The 21,036-nt window shown below is 42.0% G+C and overlaps 1 protein-coding gene across 1 annotated transcript in view; it reads left to right on the top strand.

Moving 5' to 3' along the window:
* Positions 1-21,036, top strand: part of Snd1 (staphylococcal nuclease and tudor domain containing 1) — a 396,722-nt gene that overhangs the window by 172,320 nt on the left and 203,366 nt on the right. The window contains exon 12 of the mRNA XM_032906855.1: positions 3,837-3,937. Within this exon, the coding sequence (XP_032762746.1) occupies positions 3,837-3,937 (101 nt within the window). The remainder of the gene's footprint in view (positions 1-3,836; positions 3,938-21,036) is intronic.

Here is a 21,036-nt window from a genome sequence, read left to right as displayed (position 1 = left end):
ACTCATTTGCAATTCTCTTTCTCTTGACATAGGAAATAATTAATTGAAAGATGAATGTAGTTGTTATTTCTTCTGGTTATTGCAGATTAAAGTATGTGGGTGGGAGGTGTGTTCCCACGGGTTCCCTTGGAAGGCAGTTCCCTTGGGCGCAGCACCTCAGGCTCGTCTCCTGGCCTGGAAGCGTAGGCATTCATTCTGGTTTTCTGTCATCATTACTCCACTGCAACCACAACCCTGTGGACCTAGGGAGAATGCTCCGTACACTGTTTCTGTGCTTGTGGCTGCTCCCCTATGCCCATCCCCATCATGGCTTAGGAACAAGGTTGGCATTGGCAGCTACAAGGTAACTGAGACTCACTTCCTTTATCTTTTAATCAGTGGTGATTTTTGTTCTTTCCTATTGCTTGAATTTTTTTGGATGGGGCTTGAATTTGTTGGATGGGTTATTCAAAACTGAGGGATATGTCTACTTTGTCATTTCCATGTATTTAAAAAATTTGTTTATTCTTTGAAATATTCATACAGTGTATCCAGATCATATTATTCTCATCTCCCAGTTTCTCCTAGAGCCTTTGCCCACAACCTTACCTCTCCAGCTTCACCTCCTCTTTTCCTCTTCAATTTCATAAGCCCATGAACTCATTTTGCAGCCCACATGCTTCTGGGTATGGAACATCCACTGGATTGTGAGTAACGTTCCAGAAGCCACACCATTTAGGAAAATGAACTCTCCCTTCCCCAGAAATCAGTTGAGGTGGGTCTGATGGACCTCTTTCTGTTCTGCTGGAATTTAGACCAGGCTGACTTTGTGCATGTCTTGAGCAGGCCGTCACAGCTGCTAAGAGCTGATGAGCGCAGCCACCCATGCACATCCACAAGACACTGCTTTACTCCTCCATGGCCCTGGCTCTTAAAATCTCCCTGGCCCCTCTTCTGTGATTGTCCCTGAGACCTGGGAAAAGGGTATGATAAAGATTTCTCATTTGTGGCTGAGTACCTCGCAATCATTTGTTCACGTAATTTATGTAATTTGGTCAGTTGTAAGTTGTAGGAAACTTCTTGGGTGAGATTTGAGAGCTTCACAATCTTCGGCCCTGAGATAGCTTTTCTTCCATGATTTGGCTGCCTTTGGTATTTAGCTGACATTTTGACCACCTATGTGGTTTTTGCCATTGCTTCATACTCTTATTATTTTCCTAGCCTCTCACTTTTGCAGATATGTTAGGAGGCCTTTTCTGCAGAGTTCCAGGTGAGCTAGAGTACTTTTTAGTAACTGAGTCCCCCATGCCTGCTCTATGTTCGACCCTCCCATGCCTTGTCCTGACTTTGTTCTACATTAACTGAGTTTAGTGGCAGGCTTGGAAGCTTAAAACCCCTGAAGTATTTGTTGGTTAACCCCCGTCTGTCCACATTCCTTGTGTTTACGTAATTTGAATGTGGACACCTGCTTTAGGGGCCATCCTTATTACTAAAGATTTACCTTGCCTCAGCTCTTCTGTGCCTGGTCTCTGATATGGCTCCTGGGTTTTGTTTGGTAGGTTCCCCTCAAATTTAGAAGTATGATCAGGTTTGTAACTTGACAGTCAAAATTTTAAGATGTCTGTCTCTTTATGTAATTTTTTTGAAGTGTGTGTGCGCGTGTGTGTAAATTAGATAGAGGTCATCGTCAGATGTCTTCCTCAGTTGCTCTCCTTATTTTTGAAGCAGTTCTCTTATTGAATTTGGGCAAACTGACTGGACAGCAAGCCCCAGGGATCACCTTGTCTCTGCCACCCAGTGCTGGGCTTACATGCATGTGCAATTGACCTCTTTCTCTTTTAAGTGGGTGTCAGAGACAGAACTCAAATCCTTGTGGTTGTGGGAAGCACTTTACCTCTTAGACATCTCCTGAGTCCTTCTTTGTTTTGTTTTTTAAGACATTTCTGAAGGACAAAGTGAACATTTTGGAATGGTGCTGACCAGAAATGTGGCCGACCTTCATGCCTGTGTCTTTGGGTGGGTGCTTGGAGAAGGCATTCTGGACTCAGGAACGGCTTCATGCTGCTTGAGTCAGGGTTGTCTTTAGTGTAATAGATAAAGCTTGGCTACGGCCCAAACCAAGCATACAGATATGACCCTAATGGATCCCATGTAATTGGTTGTGACACAAATGGTTTATAGTAAACCATTTCATAAAGAATAGTACTGTTCAGTGTACCCACATTCATGTATTGTACAGTAGTCGGTTTATGCCTGCAGCTTTCTGTTTGTATGCATGTCCTTTGTTCATTGGAAACTTAAAGATTCTTCTGCTCTCTTCTGTCCTGGCATGCCCCGAGTTCCCCCACAAACGTTCCTAACTCCATCTGTGTTGCTATTAGACCTAGTTAGCTGTGTCCCTTTGATTTACACACTGTGAAATCAGATCCAAGCATCCTTGTGATTGCCATCTTGTTCTTCTTGATAGTTCTTCACTTGGTCCAGGGAGGTTAGGGCAGACTGAAATCACACGCAGTCTCTCTGAGGAGGCAAGTCATAGATTTGGACACAGATATTTGATGCAGAAACGGTCTAAGAAGTATTTTGCCATATTATCTGGTACTCGTTAAAGAATCTACCACTCTCATCAATCAAGTGGAATTTCCTTGGAGCTTCCCTTGTTCAGCCAATTGGCTTCTTTGGGTTCTCAGTGCTTCTCTTAATTTCTTGTTTGTTTGTTTGTGTAGCCCTGACTGGCCTTAAACCAGAGAGATCTGCTCTGCTCTGCTTCCTGGGCATTGGAATTAAAGGTGTGCGCTACACTGCCCAGCTTAATCTCTATTTAAATATAAACTATTCTTTGACAGTGGTTTTAGGTTTATACCAAAATTAAACAGAATCTGTAGACTTTCTATGCATTCTGTGCTCAAACCCCTGCCTATGAACAGTGTTCCACACCAGAGAGAGAGATATGTTTCCTCAAATTGACAAACCGGGTTAGACAGTTGGGATCGTGCAGTTGAGGTCTTTGCAGACGGGCTGTTTGCATTTAGTAATAAGCATTTGTGGGTTTTCTGTGTCTTATCTGTGGCATGGCACCCCATCTCTGTGCTGAAGAATGTCACCAGGGTTTAGCAGCTTCTACTCCTCTCCAGATGGTTCTCATGGCTTCTCTGATTATTGTCGGCTGTGAACAGAGCTGCTGTTCGCTTCCCTGTACAGATTGCTTTGTGGACAAGTTTTCACCTCTCTAGTGAATTTTAAGGACCTCTACTTATGAATAAAATTTATGCTTAGTTGTTTAAGAAACTGCTTTCTTCCAGTGTTTGATACCCACGTGTTTTACATTTCCAGCAGGTGTAAAGGAGAAATCTTCTGTTCCGTACTCTTTTGAAGCCGTTGTGTTTGATTCCTGATCTGGAATTTGTCTGTCCCATTAAGCATATAGTCTGGGGGGGGGCAGTTTTGCGCTGCTGCAGATTGCATATAGAGTCTTATACATGGTGGCCACGCATTTTATTAGTAAGCCCAATCCTCAGCTCATATTTCATTGCTTAAAACTGCCATTACCTAGTGACATTTGGAGTGGAACATCTATGCCAATGTTTTCTTGTCATCTGTATGTTTTCTTCGAGTTGTTTGAGTCCTCAGGCATTTCTTAATCAAATTGTCCATTTAAACTTCAAGAGCGTTTTTGTACCCTGGGTACTGTCCTTTGTCTAATGTCTTTTGCAGCTCTTTCTGCTGGGTGCTAGTTTGCTTTTTGTTGTTTTTAATCCTAGATCCACAAAGTTCACCTGAGTTGAGTGCTCATGTGCCATGGCTGCCAGTGAGCTGTGTTAGCCTCCCAAACCTAACTCTCAATTACCTCTTTCCAGGTCAGTGTGACTGTGGACTACATTAGACCAGCCAGCCCAGCCACAGAAACAGTGCCTGCCTTTTCTGAGCGTACCTGTGCCACTGTCACCATTGGAGGAATGTGAGTGTTCCAACTGGCAGAGACTTGGATTTGGTTTTAAGTATCTGAATTCTCTGCTCAGTCAACCCCCACCTGTCCTTCTATCCCCGCTCCCCTCCCCTCCCCCTCCTCTTCCCTTCCTACCTCTCCCCTCCCCCCTTCCTCCCTCCTGTTTTGCCCTCTCTTGCACTTAACCCAGTGGATTATGATTATGTGCCTGTGTAGCACTATATTTCTAAAGTACTTTATAATCACTCATTAGCTAATCATGTACTTTCATTATTGTTATTATTTAAGATTTATTGTACTCTGTGTGCTTGGCCCTATGAAGTACATTATTACTACTAATAATGCTATTTATTGAGTATCAAGCTGTTCCTAGGTACTATTCAAAACTAGTTAAGAACTTCTTCATGTTGTTTTAGAAAAGTGAATTTTAAATACTTCCTCCCATTAATATAAATTAGGGAAGAAAAAAGAAAGAGAGGTTAACTGGTCATTTCTTTGTATAGAGATATTGTGGTGGCTGTGCCCCACCTATATTCTAAGGTCTCTGGGTAGCCTGGCTGATGAGCGGAATCTTTCAGGGGAGGCATCTGACAGAGGAAGGAGGAAGCCTGCTGGGCTATGCTTTCACAATAAATATTAAAACAATCACTCAGTCCCCAGTAGCAACTCTAACTTTGCATAAAATATACCAGCATGGTCATTGTTTCCATCTCCTTAACAGCCTTAAGTGCTGTTTGTTACCAAACTGGTATTTTTCTCTTCTTTTAAAGGGAGGCAAAGAATGGAGTTTTCAGCAGAACAGTCTTACTGAATGTGCAGTGAAGCTGGGTAGGAGAACTGCTTACAAGATATGGTGGTTCACTGTGGAGCTGCTAGAGCTCTCCTGTCAGGCAGGAGCCTCTTTCCCCTCATTGCTGCCTTTGCATTTGGAAAGGACTATTTTTAGACAGTTTCCACTCCTATGTTTATTAACGTTGCTAATGTTCACACAGTGATTTCCTTTCTGTGGGACAATCTCAGTGTAGGTAATTGATGTCACTGCCTTCACACCAGCCCAGCTTTTATAAGGAGCCAGCTTTTCACAGGCCAGATAGCATCTTGAAATGTGGAAAACTATATGATAATTTAGTCATCGTTCTGTTCAGATAACTTACAATAGCTATTGTCAGTTTATCACCAATTCTTTAAAACCGACTGTATGGTTCTCCATTGGAAAGTGCTGGTGGTTTAATTCCCCTGTATTAAAGTTGTGACTGGAAGAAGCAGGACTTGCCTCGGTAGATTGCTGTTCCTGCTTCCTAATGACGGGGCAACCAGTTTTACGTCTGTGCAAACGTACATCTTTATTTTTGGCAGATGGCCTCCACCATCGTTTAACACTTCATCAGAGTGGATTATCTCATACCACCAAAGTCGATTTAAAAATAACTTTACACTGTCTAAAATCAGATATTCCCAGACTGGCTTTTTGGTATTCTTAAATTTTTAGGATAATCTGCAACAGCCAACTTTAAAGTATTTCCACGTTATGATGAGTTGTGGCTATGCCCTGTGACTCAGACCTTCGGGTGCAAGGTTCTTATTCTCCAGAAGTGGAGCGGCTGGGTGGAATGAGAGAGGGGCACTTCCCCAGCAGTTCTGTAATGCCTGTGCAGTTTACACCCCACCAGCAGTGCTCGAGAGGCCTCTTCCCCAGCACTTGGAGCCTTTGTATTTATATATTGATATTGTTCTGATCGTGACCCTTCTGACTTGCATTTGTCCCTTTGGCTTGCATTTTTTTTTGTTTGTCTGATCACTAGTAGTGGTAGGTATTTTTTAAAATGGTCCTTTGTATGCCTTCTTTTGAGAAATGTTTATTCCAGTTATTTGCCTGTTTTGGTTCAGTCACCTGCTTTTGTCCATTCAGTTCTTTGAGTCTCTTGTATATCCTACGTCTTCTATTATGTATCTTGTGTCTTAAGTACCCTTGGTGTATCTAGAAAGCAGAGTCTTGATACAGTCTTGACTTAGAAGTTCCAGCATCATTGAAGCTATCATTCCCTAGACTGTTATCAGCCTGGCATTGGGGAATTTTGTCTCTTCTACTCTACCCATTGTCCCAGGAGCCATGGGATGATAGTTCCAAGAACTTCATTGAACGATTTGTCAAGTCTATGTCTTTAGGCTTGCCAAGGGAAGGCCTTAGGCTAAGTCATCTCTCCACCACTTGGTTTGTTTCTATCTAAGCAGAGCTAGTAACTAAAAATTGTCCTCCTTTCCTTGTTCTAAAAGCTTGGTGGTAAAGGGAGGTTTTCCCTAGCAGGTAGACCTCTATACTTGCTTTCTGCATGGGAAGGAAGGGCTTTGTGTTCTCTTCATCTTGGTTTGTATTTGTTTTTCTCTTTTTACCCCTGAATTTTCTTTAGTTCAAAATAAACCTAAAATAATAATGTAGAAAATTGAGTTACTAGTAAAATTCAAGCATTTAGCTTATATTCAGAAATAATCTGTATTAAGAACTCTTTATCAGGTATAATGGTTAGATATTTAAAACCACTGTATAAAGAGAAAGATTTTACCTAAGCAAAGATTTTCCTGTTTGTTTGTGTGGAGGTCAGAGGACACCTTGAAGGACTTTGCTTTTTTTACCACGTAAGTTCCAGGAATCAAACCTAACAGTACCTAGGCCCATCAAGCCATCTCTGGCTCCGATTTTTAGTTCTTTAATACATGAGAAACATAGGTCACTTACTTGGTGTCCCAGTGAACAGCATATCTGAAATGAGGATTCAAAAATACTAACAGCAGAACCTTAGACTTCTGAACCTCTTCTCCTTCAGCTGTGTGCCTTACCTATTTTCAGCCGTTTTCAGCTGCTCCTCTCTACTCAGCTTTTAAGGCATGTGAGTTTTTCATAAACATTTCCTGTGCGTGTATATTTCACTGCTTCATGTGACATTTAAAGAAACGCATAATTAAAATACAAGCACAAGCATTAAAATCTTGACTTAGGAACAAAGCACGTAACTGAACAAATTCAGTGAGTGTTCAGTTTTGGGAGAGTGGCCCTCTATCCCTCTCACAAGCACCTTTCCTGCATTTGCTGAGGTCACAGGTGGGTATGTTAAGGGAAGGGTTAAAGGTGTGTGGTGAGCATTTTCTTTCTGGAAGGCAGGCTTTGCCGTGGCTTGCCAGTGTGTGGTGTGGAATAAAGAAGAGAGAAATCCATCTAAATTACTCTGCAGACTTCCATGCCTACATGAAGCTTGCCCCACACTTCATGGCTCTCACTGGAGGAGCTCCTTTGAAGTCGATGATTCCAGGGGAACAAGAAAAAAAAGGCAGATGAGATGGTGTCTTGCAAAGGGCTACTTCAAAGGGGACTTTTAGAGGTACTGCACATGCAAAATGTGTGCACTGTCTGTATTCTCAGTAGGGCTCAGTGGAACCCTTATGGTTTCCCTCTTGTTTATATGGGAGGGAGGTGACTCTTGGGCTCCCGTGGGCCCTTGCTGGTGTCACCCAGGCTTCAGCTCCTCATGTCGTCCCCTCAAGGGAATCAATGCAAACAGGGCTCATCATTTCTCTAATAGATTAAATTTTGATTAACTTCACTGTGGAGTTGGCAAGAGCTGTTATCTGTTAATCAAAACAGTTTAAATAAAAAATAAAAAGACCAAACCCTGAGTCCGTTCTCATTCTCTTGCTCCCGGGTTGGGAATCAGCTGGTCTTTCTAGGCCTGGTTTGTGGTGTGAAGCTGTCAAGATGGAGCTGCCTGTTAATTACTTCTTATTGTATTTAAGACACTTAAATAACTCCTCTTGTGATTTAGTCTTCTATGTAATTAGCTGCAGTGATTAAAATCGCATTCTTTCCTTCTTGCCAGTGCTTTCTTGAAAAGTGAGATTTTTCTGGGGTGACCTTTCTCTGTGCCGGACTTCCCAATTACTTTGAGCTCCAATTTGGCAAATCCATAAAACCTATTAACTCATAGCTCATATTTATGCATATCATATATTCAAAGAAAAGTATTATAAGACTATTTGTTCATCCTTATATTAAGACACCTAAAATTATAACACGAGTTCAGTTTCACACAAATTCACGTCTCCCCAACTTCATCCCTGAAAATCTGTCATACATAAAGATGCATTCGTCAACCAAGCCATTTCCCCACTGTTTCTCAATTTATGGCATATGTTACAGTGGTAGGAAATGTTGGAAGGGCCCACGTTTTAGACAGGTAAGGAATGGCTGGTTCAAGGAATATGAAAAACAAACAGTGGGAAGATGCTGGCTGGCTCATCCCTTACAGGCTTGCTTTGTGAGAGAGATGGTTTGGGCTTCTGCAACATTTTTTTTCTCTGTGCCTCTGTGTGCCTCTGTATCCCTGCCTCAACCTTTTTGGCCCCTTCATTGCCTCTGCCTCTCATCTTGATACCAGTGTTGAGCATAGGGCCTTGCCATCTGAGGAGCTGTCTATGTGTGTTTAGGGCTTCTGGGGTGACCTCTTTGCTCTGAGTACTCTCTAGCAGACCTGTCTTTGTGAATTTTTCAGATAGAGCTTCACTCTCCTGTAGTCACATGAGCCAAACTTCTAAACTCCCAAGGAAAAGGGCTGACTTCACTTCCGCTTTCCTCTGCTTTGATTTCTCAGGAGCACTGTTTGCAGCTGTCCCACTAAAGCACTGGGCTAAGTCCTGCTCCTCTCTGTAAGAGTAAACTTCTCCCCCTCCCTCTGAACCTCACCACCACAACCAAGTCACAGTAAGAATAAGTGTCATGTAGTCTCCAGAGTCCATAGCTTTGAAACCTTCCCTGTCCAATCTCCCCCTCAGTTCTACATCCTAATCAGAGCAGCACCATTTCTCTTTCAAACTACACTTGGAAGCAAAGTAGCCTCTTGAAGTTCTTTTTTCTGACTGAGCTCCAACCCTACTGTATTTAAAAGAGATGCTTAGATTGTTTTCTGGGAGGCTACTTGATTAATGCAATTTTCACTTTCTGTAATAGAAAGACTTCCACTGGCTTTTGTCTCTGTCTGTAAGTGGCTAACAATACTTGGGAAAATAGTTGACTCTATTCTCTGATAACTCAAGTATAGCAATCATTTGAAGAGACTTGTCTCACAAGGCACCACATGAACATGACAGTTGAACAGATTCAGGACTGGAGTCTGGAAGACAGTGTTGAGTTTCAGATAAATCTGTCTCTTTTGTTCAAATATTTTGTGACTGTCTCTGAACAGCTCATGCTGCCACGTCTTGCTTTTTTAAAGCCCTTGGTTTCAGATTACTTGGTAGCCATTGCTGCTTTATGGAGCTTCAGGGGAACGTTTCATAGTGGCTCCTGTGGATGTACAGATTATGTAGAGCTTTCTCTTCCCCTGTTTTTCTTCTTACAGTAGCAGTTGAGCAGACTGCCTTCTGTGGAGGACTTGCGTACCTCCTGAGCTAACTTAGAACTCTCCCTTTTTTGGTTCAGGGCAGACCAGAGAGAGCCTGAGACACAATGAGGCTTTGCCTCAGATCAGTAAATTAATCCTCAGGGAAGGCTGTCTTGGGATATTGATAGACGTAGGCCCAACAAGGGAGGAGTTCCATGAGACTCGTGTGTTATTCTTTAATTCTATTGTGCATTGTATTTTGCCTGCATGCATGTCTAGGCATCACTCATGAGCTTGGAGCCCATGGAGGCCAGAAGAGGGTATCATCTCCTGGAAGTAGTGTACAGATGTTATGAGCCAGTGCACCATTTAGGTGCCAGGAATTGAACCCAGCTCTTGTGGAAGAACAACCTTAACCACTGAGCCATTTTTTAACCCGTTGAAATTATTTTCAAGTATGTGGATATGTGGGGGGTGTGGCACGGAATCTGCACTTGGGTGTATAGATGCTGTGTGTCTAGGAGAGGCTGTTGGATCCCTTAGAGGTAGAGTTAGCGGGAGCTGCCAGACATGTTTGTCAGAACCCTAGCTCAGGTCCTTTGTAAGATTAGTATAAGCTTGTAACTGCTAAGCCATCTCTCTAGTTGACCTTTTCTCTCCCCTCCCGTCCCCTCCCCTTCCCTCACCTCACCTCCCCTCCTCTCCCCTCTTCTCTTCCTTCTTTCACTAGAAAAGAGAAAGAATAGTCCTCCATAGCCCAGGCTGACCTCAAACTTACCATGTAATGCAGGATGATCTCGAACTCTTACTCCTTTACCTCAGCCTAAGTATAGGGTTTCAGACATACTCCCCATGTTTTCCTCAAGTATATTAACTCACCGGGCAATATTTATGAGGAGGTTTTCTTCAAGAAACAGAAGTGTTATTTATTCGGGACATAAAAAGGTTAATTTTTATTCCAGTTTTGGTAGGTAGAGACCTTAAGAGACCTTATCTTACCACTTGGAAGTAGGGTGAATTATTATTGGAGAACTAATTCTCACAAGTATTAGCTAGGTCAGCAACTGACTGAAACATTCAGGAGCCACTCAGTGAAACCTGCCCGCTCTTTGTCCTGGTTCATTCCGGGTGGAAAAGCTCTGGGAATTCATTCAGTTAGCATTGTTCCTGCCAGGTTGCTCTAGGTGGGCTCCGGCGCCTCCGAAGCCACGTTGATAGGAGCGTTTGGCTTGTAACGTTGTCTTTCTGATCACTGCTGTGCTCTGTTCTGAATATTAAGGAAAATGGCAAACTCAAGTTCCTTTTAAACACCTTTATTTTCTTCTGTGATCATAATATATAGCATTTATTGTATTTCTCTTCTGTCATCCTAATTGTCTTCTGTAATTTGTTCATAAATTTATCCCTAAAGTTTACCTCTGCCCCCATAGTAGTTATACTATATAACCACATTGGACATTGGAATTCTATTAGAATTGTGGCAGTCTGTGTATCGAGGTCTACCTGAAGTGTGCATGGTTTCTGCCCACCCTCGCTCTCTGTGCCTCATGGTCACCTACTGCTTACCTCCTGGTTCACTCTGCCATTTCTTTTCATCTCACTGAAAAACCTTCATTTTTTTTTTTTCATATGTTGAAAAGGAAACTATCTGAATTCTCACATGTTTAGGACCGTCTTCATATGGGCTGAACTCTTACTATTCTAGCTTCAAAATGACCAAATTGTAAAACAACTTGTGTGAACTTTGAAGTTTTGGAGTTTTTACAATATTTTTATTTAAGTTTGGTTTACTGAAATGCTTTTAAGTTGTTACCAGGTATATATTACTGCTGCATACTTACTGGACTGTTTAAAAGAGCATCCATCTTTAAAAGTTTACTTTTGTTTTATTTGGTCTCGAGACAGGGCCCTGCTATGTAGCTTAAGCTGACCTTGAACTCAGTGCACTTCCTCCGGCCTGAGTGCTAGAAATGCTGTGTGCCCAGCACCACACATGGATTTTAGGAGACTTTGAAAACTGCTCTCTTGGGTTACTTTCTCCCTGTTGACCTCTCCCCTTTACTTCTGTAAACTGTGTTTGACCTTTTGCTGTCTTTGTCTGGAGACCTTCCTTTACATTCCCTGCAGCACTGGAAAACGGGCCTCAGCTACACCCCAGCCAGTCACACACAATTGACTTACTTTCACTTTTGTGCTTATTCATTACCGTGTTTGTTTATTCATTTAGTTATCCATTAGTTGATTCTTCATGTCTTTGTAGAGTGCTCATGTATTTATTATGTGCACTGTGTAAGGCATCATAACTATGTTGGTAAAACCAGAAAGATTTCCACCTTCACAAAATTTACACACTATTCAGTTGATGGAACTCACTTTATTTTGGTTGATTTATTTTAGCACTTTAATTTCTATTTGAATATACTATTATAGTACCATCTTTCCAGTTTATAAACACAGTTTTATTAACTCTGAGTACTGCTTAAAAGAATGAACACCTGTTCATCTATGACTGATTTGTTCTCTTCGTTCGTTTTGTTGATTTTCTTCTTGAGTCCCAAGTGTTCTGTGTACTTTGACATATACTTCTGGAGACAGGCAGATGCTCAGTAGTTAAAGTAGGATGTCGTCAGACCATCTCAGAGAGGAAAGGGAGAGGTAAAAAGGCTATGTCAGAAGTGGTCTTCTTTACAAGGTACTCCCCGAACATCAGGCCTGGAGCAGGAAATTTCCTGTTATCTGCAGTTGGGACAAACAGCTGCTAATTGAGAATTTAGAGACTGGCTCTGCTGTCAAGTTGGAAGTCACATTCTTTTAAATGCTTTTCTCAAGGACTAAAAATGAAGGCTACCTTTCTCACCTTTTTTGAGAGTTGTGGAGTAAGGCTTACAAGTCTGGAGCTCTAAATTAAGGAATCTATAGTTTGAGCTTCTTTCCATCTAAGGTGTGAGAACTTTAGTGGATTCTAGTCTTCTGTTGCATGGGTGACCTCTGTAGTAAGGTGGCAATGAAGGCAGAAAGTTTTATGTGATAACAATGGACTAATGGGAAGTTGTGTCATTTTCTCTAGTTTGCTTAAAATGGTCTGTTTCCAAAACACCCATCTCTTCAAATCTCCTCTAGAAGGAGCAGGAGACAGGCAAACCTGCAGAATTTAAAGCACTCTGCTAGTAGACATTTCAATGTTTGATGCAATTTTATTAGTGTACTTTTTGTAAGTCCATGGTCTACAAAGATCCATGGCCTTAAGTGAAAATTTTGCAGCTCTTTCTCATGAGCCTTTTCATTTTTTAGGGTTTTCTGCAAACAACCTATGTTTTATGGATCACACATTCAACTATGGGATGGCAGACATGCCTATAATAACATGCCTGCTTATTAAGGGATTTGTGGAGTTTTTGCCAAGTGCTAGCCCAGACCTTTCTGTTTTTGGTGATTCTGTGGATTTCAGGGAGACCCAGGAGTGCTCCCTCTGCTCAGCTCTTCTGAATGATGGCTTCCTGGTGTCTTCAGAGCCTCCTCAGGGTAGTCCTTTGTATTTGTAGTTTACTGTCTTCTTGGAGTTCATGCCATTTCTCCACAGTCTGACCCCTTCTGCTGTCCATCTTTCCGAATCTAAGGTTTCCTGCCGTGTTGTTGATGTGCTTTCTACCTGTCCATTCTCCTCAGAGCTTTACTGTTTTTCTGTGTTGACTATGCTTTTCTTTGTTTGAGCCTTATAGGATGAGTTGTGGACAGTTTTCAGTCTAGCCATTCTGACCTTCCTTTTTTATTTCTATGGCTACTGCAGTTGATGTGATAAGAAGGAGCATGTGGATGCTTACCACTAACCAAAACATCTGGGTCCTTTAAATGCTGCTTTTCAAACCTTTTCCTCTTTATAATTCCTGTGGTAAGCACATTTAAAGTGTGTTAAGGGATACAGGAATGGAATTTTTCCAGATGTTTCTATCTCCCAGTAGTGATAGTGCTTAAGAGACTGGCTGCAGTTCATACTGAGTGGTCTTTTAAAAAGTAATACAAATTGTAGAGACACTTTCAGAAAGGTTAAAAAAAAATAGGGTTGATTTCTCTCCATTTCTCCCAGGCCCAATAGCAGCACTGCTGAGACCTTTGGATCTCTATGGCCTCCCCTCCCCTCCCATGTAGACTTTGGAGGTAAAACAGACATGAAGTAAAAAACTTCTATCGTTAGATGGCTGTATAATCTTGGGTTCTCAGCTTATTGTCTGTAAGTTAGAGATATTAATGGTGCTATTATAACGCCGCTATTATAAAGCTTAAATGTGGTAATGTATTTTAATGTTCAGCTGAGCACTCTCTCCACTCAGCGGTCACTGTTGACCTAGTGGCGTCTCTCCTCCCCAGCCCCTCTTACATGTCTAGCCATTTCCTTCCCTCAGATATTACTGATGTGCAGCAAATCTTTTCCATGTTGTTTATGCCATTCTTGTTTGTCACATATCCTTATGAGCCCCAGCCCTAGATAATATTCTCTACCAAATAAATCAGAGCATTCATTTAACATAGTCCCTGAACTGAGTGCTTACTGGGAGGTAGGTGCTTCTTTACCTAATATATTTAGGTCCTGAGTTCAAATCCTATACCACCTCCCTCAATATCTGCCCTCAAAGACCAGCAAACAAACATGTCCTACTGGATTATGGCCTAGATTTTACCCTCTGTTTGATGGTAAAGCACTTTGTTCACACAGACAGTAATGACTGCCAAGTTCTCACATAAGTGTAAGTAAGTGGACTGTGCTGTTCTCAGCATGTCAAGAACCGTCACATACCATTGCCATTTAATGATGCCAGGAACTGTGTGGGCCACCTGTCCTTTGTGTGCTAGGTGCCTACCTGCTAAGAAGTGGCAAATGTGGAACGGTATCAACTTAGTGTAACAGGTTGGGCAGACTGTAGAATCCTTTATGAATTTTTCTGCCTCCAGTGAAAATGAATTAAAATATGGAGAGATAAGAAATTATGAGAGATTTAGTGTAAGCATCATGGTCTCAGACATAATGGTAGATGTTTGAGAGCAATGAGATAGTGAAGGAGTTTGAGACTGCTTTCTCAGGATTTTATGTCGAGCCTTTGGCTTCCTGATGTTTCTGAGTACAGATAGAGTCAGCAGGCTATTGCTGCTCTAATTTGTGCTTCCATTGTGTTGAAATTGTGATTTATCAACCAACCATCAGTGTCAAGTCAGTAGCAAGGGGAACTTTTTTCACAGTTCTTGGGCCATCCTCCTAGTACTTAAATAAAGTATCAGCTTAGCACTGGGCAACATCTTTTTCCTGTTTTAATCAAGAAGTAACTGTGTTATACTTTCCCCTGACACTGTTTCCAAACCAACCCTCTCTGAAATGTTTGTGCTCCTTCATGTGTCATTTAGCACAATCTGCTGCTATGAAAACATCAGATCAAGAGAACCTTGACCACAGAGTCTCCTAGTGGCTTCTTCTATTTCAAAGCATGAAGCCAAGTCACTTCTCTCTCCTCAAAGGGAAGGAAGGAATAGGATGTTCGGAAACCGTTAACCTTTGTTGGGCTCAGTTTTCATTCACACTAGAAAGACAGCTCATTAAGTAAAACAGAAAATTCTGTTTTTCAATTCCTAAGAAAACCCTTGGCCTGATTCCCCACCCATATTTTCATTTCCATGTATAGTTCAGTTTCACTGGCTGTTATTTCTAGAACTCTGCCACACTTCAGGCCTCAATAAAGGTAGACCTTGGATTTGGTCCAGGTGCAAATAAATTGTAGAGAGCAAAAGCATACTCCCCCTTTTCTTATGCCAGGTGACTGGGCTGTGACCATGAACTGTAATGAGGCAAGGTGGAGAATCCTGCCTTTTTTCCAGCATCCAAACAAGACAAAAGCTTAATTTAAGTTTTCTTCCTGAGAATCAATGTGTGCCAAAACAATTTTGTTCTACCTTATCAAAAATGATTGAGTTCAGTACTGCTAGGTGCTCCTGACAGCCTTCCAGAATCCAGATTGTCATTCTGTCCTTTACTGTGACCAAAGCGCAGCTCACAGCAGTGTTTGCACACACCATCAGTGACATGAGAGAGGCTCTGAGGCTGTCGCATCCCTGCTTTGGACATTATTAGGTCTGCCTGGTTCTGCTTTCTCCATCAGAGTTGATCATTCCAGATGCCGTTGTGTAATTTTCCATCTTGGGGTATGTGTTTGTGTGGGTGGGTGGTTTTGTTTGTTTTTTAAGTGGAGTTTAATGTCAGGCTAATAATAAACTGGATACGTAGGCCTGGTTTTGTCATAATGGCCATGAGTTATTTGTCCCTGTTCTTCAAAGAGGCTGAGAACTACCCTCCCTTACTTAAAGTTATATGTATACTTTTAGGGGGCATTCTTGTCACTGTAGCTGCTTAGGAACTGCAGTATGGCAGCTGGCAAGTTTTGCTGTGAGTAGGCAAAGGATGAGGGATCTTCTCCCTGGTTGCTACCACAGCTGATTCTCTACTTCCTTGCAGCCTAAGTAGAAGCAACTGGCATTCAGTCTCTTCCCCACCTATGCTTCTTTCTGAAGATGCTGGCAACTTTATGATTCTTCCGGGAGGTTGGGCTTAAATTATGCTCAGTCATTCTTGGCCTTTCATTTCTTTAGAACTTGAGTATATTTTTTAAAAAAGATTCTGACTACTGTTTTTCACAAACCTTCTTTAGAATCCTGGGAGACACTTGGAAAAAACAATAGACCATGCCCCCAATTAAAAATAAGTACTAAGGCTTGGAGTTTTAAAAATAGCGATTTTATGGCTTCTTGCTTTGTAGCTCTGGAGCAGAGCTGGCATTAAGTCTAACTCGGTGATTTCAGTGGCAGAGGAAGCCTGTAGATGAAACAGAAGGCTTCCAAACCAGCATTTTCCTGTCCTCACAGATCAGGCCCCAGTAGACATGTGGGTGGCAGGGTGAATGGAAACCCTTACAGGTGTCCATTCTATCCCTTCTTGTGCCTAAGCACAGCCTTTTAGGGATCGATTAATTTTCTCCGAGTCCAACCCTATTTACAAAGTACAAAACTGAGAGCAGTACAACAGCTCAGCTGCTATGATTAGTTCAAGCCCTGCCTCCAGCTCCAGACATGACCTTGGTGAGTTTCCCAAGTACCTAGCCTTCTAGAAAGAAGTGCCATGAAACTGTTGGTGCCATGCTTCCTTCCTGTGTCTCTTCTTGGCCATCCAAGACCAGCAGAGGTGGGGTGGGGGATTCACTGTTGCTGGATTGGGAGTGAGAGAAGCAGCAACTGAGAAACAAATTTCCAGTTGGTTTTAGCATCTAGCCATGATTGTTTGTTTGTTTGTTTGTTTGTTATTTGTTTGTTTGACAGCAGCCATACCCTGTCCTATAACCATGAAGTGACTGTTCTACCTGTAAGGCGGGATTTACAAGTCTGCCCACAGAACCTCCCTTCAGGAGTGCACGCAGGCTTTCTCAGTTACTGGTCTCCTACAATTTCTGGTTTGCTTGGCTTTGCTTGGCTTTGCTTGGCTTTGAGGATGGGTTTCACTGACTGGCCTGGGATCTATCTGCCTGCCTCTGCCTCTGGAGCCCTAGGATTAAAGGCACAGGTCACCATGCCCTGTTCTCCTGGTGATTTCTACCTGTTGCCTCCATAATCTTGTCATTAGCTGCCAACGTGGCCCTTGTTAAGATGCTTTCCTGAGAGAGTAGTGGTGTGTTGCCACAGGAGTGTAATGAGTTTGATTGAATCTATAAGGTTTCTATAAAGACTATTTTTGACTGGTCATGGAATTCAGATTTATTTATTTACTTAACTTATGTTGAATGGCAGGACATGAATGTGGTATTGTAAAATTTCTTCCTCAGCAGAAACTCTCAGGTTGTAGTTAATTGTTCTTACCCTCATTTGTTGCCACTGTTGACAATTAGCTCAAACGTCATCCTCAAATAATAATTCAGGAGACATTTATCCATGTATCAGGTTCAGTAAATACCATTGTGGGCTCTATTTACCCCATCTTAAGCTGACAGTAAAACAGCCACAAGAATAGTTTACTGTGTTCTATTTGGGGACAGACTGTGCGTCTGAAATTAATAATGTGTGTTTTGATGACTAAAGCATCATTATTTGGCAGCTTTCAATCCAAACTAATATCCTGGAGTAGATTTACTGTTTTATATGGATGCCCTTCTAGATACAGCCCAGTTTATAACCTGGCTGCTTTCTGTCATGCCTTTCTATTTGTGAAAAGGTCTTCCATTCATCCAGCACTCACAGAACAGATCGGACAGAATATCCTGGGCCATAATGTTAAATATTTTGAGCACCATTCATGGAGATATAACACAAGCTTTTAGAATTAGATCACTTGGCCTTTGAGAGCCTTTCAAGGTATCTTTTCAAGGAGAGATGTAATCTCATTCTTAACTGTTGGCAGAGAGGATTGTCAGGCATAGATAGCACAGTTGTCCCTCCGTATCCACAGAGGATTGATTGCAGGACCCCTGAAGACACCCAGATCCACACGGTCAGTGTTTACATATAGCCGGGACCTGTAATCCCATGTACTGGATCCTCTCTGGACTGCATAACACCTAACACAATGGGCACCGTGTAAGCAGTGCTGCATTTCATTGTAGGGCATATTGGCAAGGAATGAAGTCTGTATGCACTGTAGTCATGATTCTTTTTATTTTTTATGTTTTTCTGAAGAGTTTTGAAGTGCAGTTGGTTGTCTACATAGGTGTGGGAGCCACATATAGAGGGCTAAATGTATTCTCAAATTTTGTTTGGATCCTTTGAACTAACAGCATTTTCAAAACCTTACCTAGAGCACCTCTGAGAACAAATACCTGTTTGGAAAGTGGAACCTAACACAGTAGGTACAGTTCTGTGGGGCTGTGGTTTTTTTCCTCCCATCAACAAATTTGGTAACTTGAATGCATAAACAGATTCTATCTACCATTTGGTGTTCATTGTTTATTCAAAGATATTGTTGCCCTCTATCTCAGCGCTACTTATACCTTTTTTGTTTTATTCACTAGGTATTCTGTTTCTCTCTCTCTCTCTCTCTCTCTCTCTCTCTCTCTCTCTCTCTCTCTCTCTCTCTCTCTCTCTCTCTCTCTCTCCATATTGACTCAGAAAGTGAAGAATGGCTTCATTATAGAGTCTGCTAAAGGGACTTGGGGATTTAGCTCAGTGGTAGAGCGCTTGCCTAGCAAGCGTCAAGGCCCTAGGTTCGGTCCTCAGCTCCAGAAAGGAAAAAAAAAAAAAAGCAGGGATTAAAGATTTTAACCAAATTCTCATTATTCTAGAATGTATTGAACCTAAATCTTTGTTTCCTGGGCATAAAGTGTTAGCGACCCTCGGCCCAAAAATTATAAAAGTACTCTTCTGTGAGAAAAGTCAAAGGCAGCAATAAAATCTGGACAATTTTCTAGAACTCTTATGACACTGTTAATATGTTTCTTGGAAGTTATTTGCCCAATGATTTTAGGATGATGATTCCCCATTATAGACATAACTTCTTTTGCCCACTGTCTCTTCCTCCTATAATAACAAAATTGCTGTGATAGCTATCCAACCTGTTTTAAGAAGATCAGGTAATTCATTTCTAAATTGGAACTTGTTTCTTTTTAATCAGCCTTGTAATGTATTACAGACATCACTCTCAGCATTGGCTACAGAAGTGATTTAATGCTGGCTCTTTAATGACTCCTTCATTAATCCTGGTATTCTGGGATTTAACACTCACTGGCCTTTGACCACTGGAAATGATGAAAACTTTGATTTCATGCATATTGGATAACACTGGACTGTTGCCGGAGCCATGAATCTTGCCTCTGCAGTGGCGTGTATGATTGACTGTGCTGTGGATGGATGGGTGTGCTCCCAGGCCGTGCTCTGACGCTAAGAGGTGACCATGATATCTCTATCAGCTCAGGGTGACCTCTTCCCAGGACTGTCGGACTTGAAACAAGAATCTGTTCTGACAGCTTTATCTTCTAGACAGTTCTGGCCTTGTGAAGTCAGGGCTTGCCTCCTCACCCACTCTCTGAAAGATGCCTTCTGTACGAATATGCACCATGTCTTTGAATTCTTTGTAGAATTTTGCAGTTCGGTAGTCACTTCCAAGACTGTCCATTTTATGTCCATTCCCCACCCTCTGCTTCACACCCCCTCCCCACCCACAGACAGGAGACAGGAGTCCAGCAGCAGGAGCAACACAACCAAGACAATGCTAATCAAAATGAAAATTAATAGCAACAATAGTGAACCCCAGCACCTCCCAGGCTTCCTATGTGCCGGGCAGGCTCTAAATATAGTCATTCATTTTTCCCTCATGGAAGCTTCAGGAGGCAACATTGCACAGCAAGTCCGGTGTTCACACAGCTTCTCTCTGGATCTCCTGCTGCTGCTAAAAGCAGAGATGACAGTGTTAGTTGCTCTCTTTCCTCCTAATGGAAGCACTGTGAGTGTTCTTTGAAGGGAGGGCAGCCTTATTTACTGTGGTATCTTTGGCCAAAGTGTTAATACCATGAATAAATGCCAGGTTCTTTCCCACTCCTCAGAAATGTATTCCAGGAGAAAAGACGTCACCTTGATCCTAAGAGTGTTCATAGAGGTTGTTGTATTTCAGAGCACTTCTTCAGTTGTCAGCCTCAGAGGTACTGTGTGAAGTCACTTCTCCCCCAACTCAGTATAGCAGTCATTCTTATGCTGTGACCTCCTAATTGTGAGGCTCCTGTTATGGAAGTAACCTCTTAACAGTCAATTTCAAGAGCAGTGCTGTAAGGCAGAGAGGCCAGCATCTTTTGTCCATAAAGGATCAAATGGTAACCATTTTCTGCTTTGAGAGCCATCTGGTCTGTCATGCACCTAGTCAGCTCTGCCACAGTCAGCACACAAACCAGTGGGCATGTCTGTGTCCGTTACATTGTGATTACTGAGGCAGGCAGTGTGCTTGCAAGCCACTGTTCAGGGACTTGATCATATACCTATATATCATTTTGTAGATAGAGAAACTGAAAGAAAACTGTCTCTGAGAGTGATAGATTTTCTTCTATCATAGATAACAGGCATTTACATGAATAAAACTGAATGTAATGGCTTAAATAAAAATTTACTCATAGACTAATAAATATTATAAAAAATATTTTAGGGTGGACAAGAAACTTCACCCAGATTTTGCTTTGTAACCTAGAACTGCTCTTCATGCAAGTATATTTTATGTGGTTTCTTCTTGACCCTACCAGAAGCTCAGCTTGTAAGGAAGAGGCTGATTTGGACCATTTCCAGGCTGGCCACCATCCACCATCTCCTATTGATTATGTTTCCTGGTTCTGTGGACCCACAAGAATGTTTCTGTCCCTCTGGGTATTCGTTTCTTTATTCTGTCTGTGCAGAACACTAGAGTCTGTAAACGTGAAGTCTTCCCTCTCTGATCCTATTGCTCTGCTACTGCTCACTTGTTTTTCCTTATCCCCCTCTAAGATCTTTCTCCTGTCTGTTTCTCTTGAAAATGGAGTCAGCAGTGGCTTGCTTGTTACTTTATTATATGTTGGGAGTTTTCATATGGTCCCATACCTCCCTGTCCATTAAGCTTTGTTAGTCTGGTGGTGAACATTTCATCTTTATTTTCAGCATGTTGATTTCAGATGCATCTGGAATAACAGCTTTATGCCCAGTCCGATGTCAGACACATTAGGAAAGTTTTCATTGGCAAAGTACTTGATTGTTTTGCTAGGTACGGAG

The sequence above is a fragment of the Rattus rattus genome, chromosome 6 (assembly GCF_011064425.1).
Source record: "Rattus rattus isolate New Zealand chromosome 6, Rrattus_CSIRO_v1, whole genome shotgun sequence".
NCBI lineage: Eukaryota > Metazoa > Chordata > Mammalia > Rodentia > Muridae > Rattus > Rattus rattus.
This window is presented reverse-complemented; position numbering and strand designations above follow the sequence as displayed.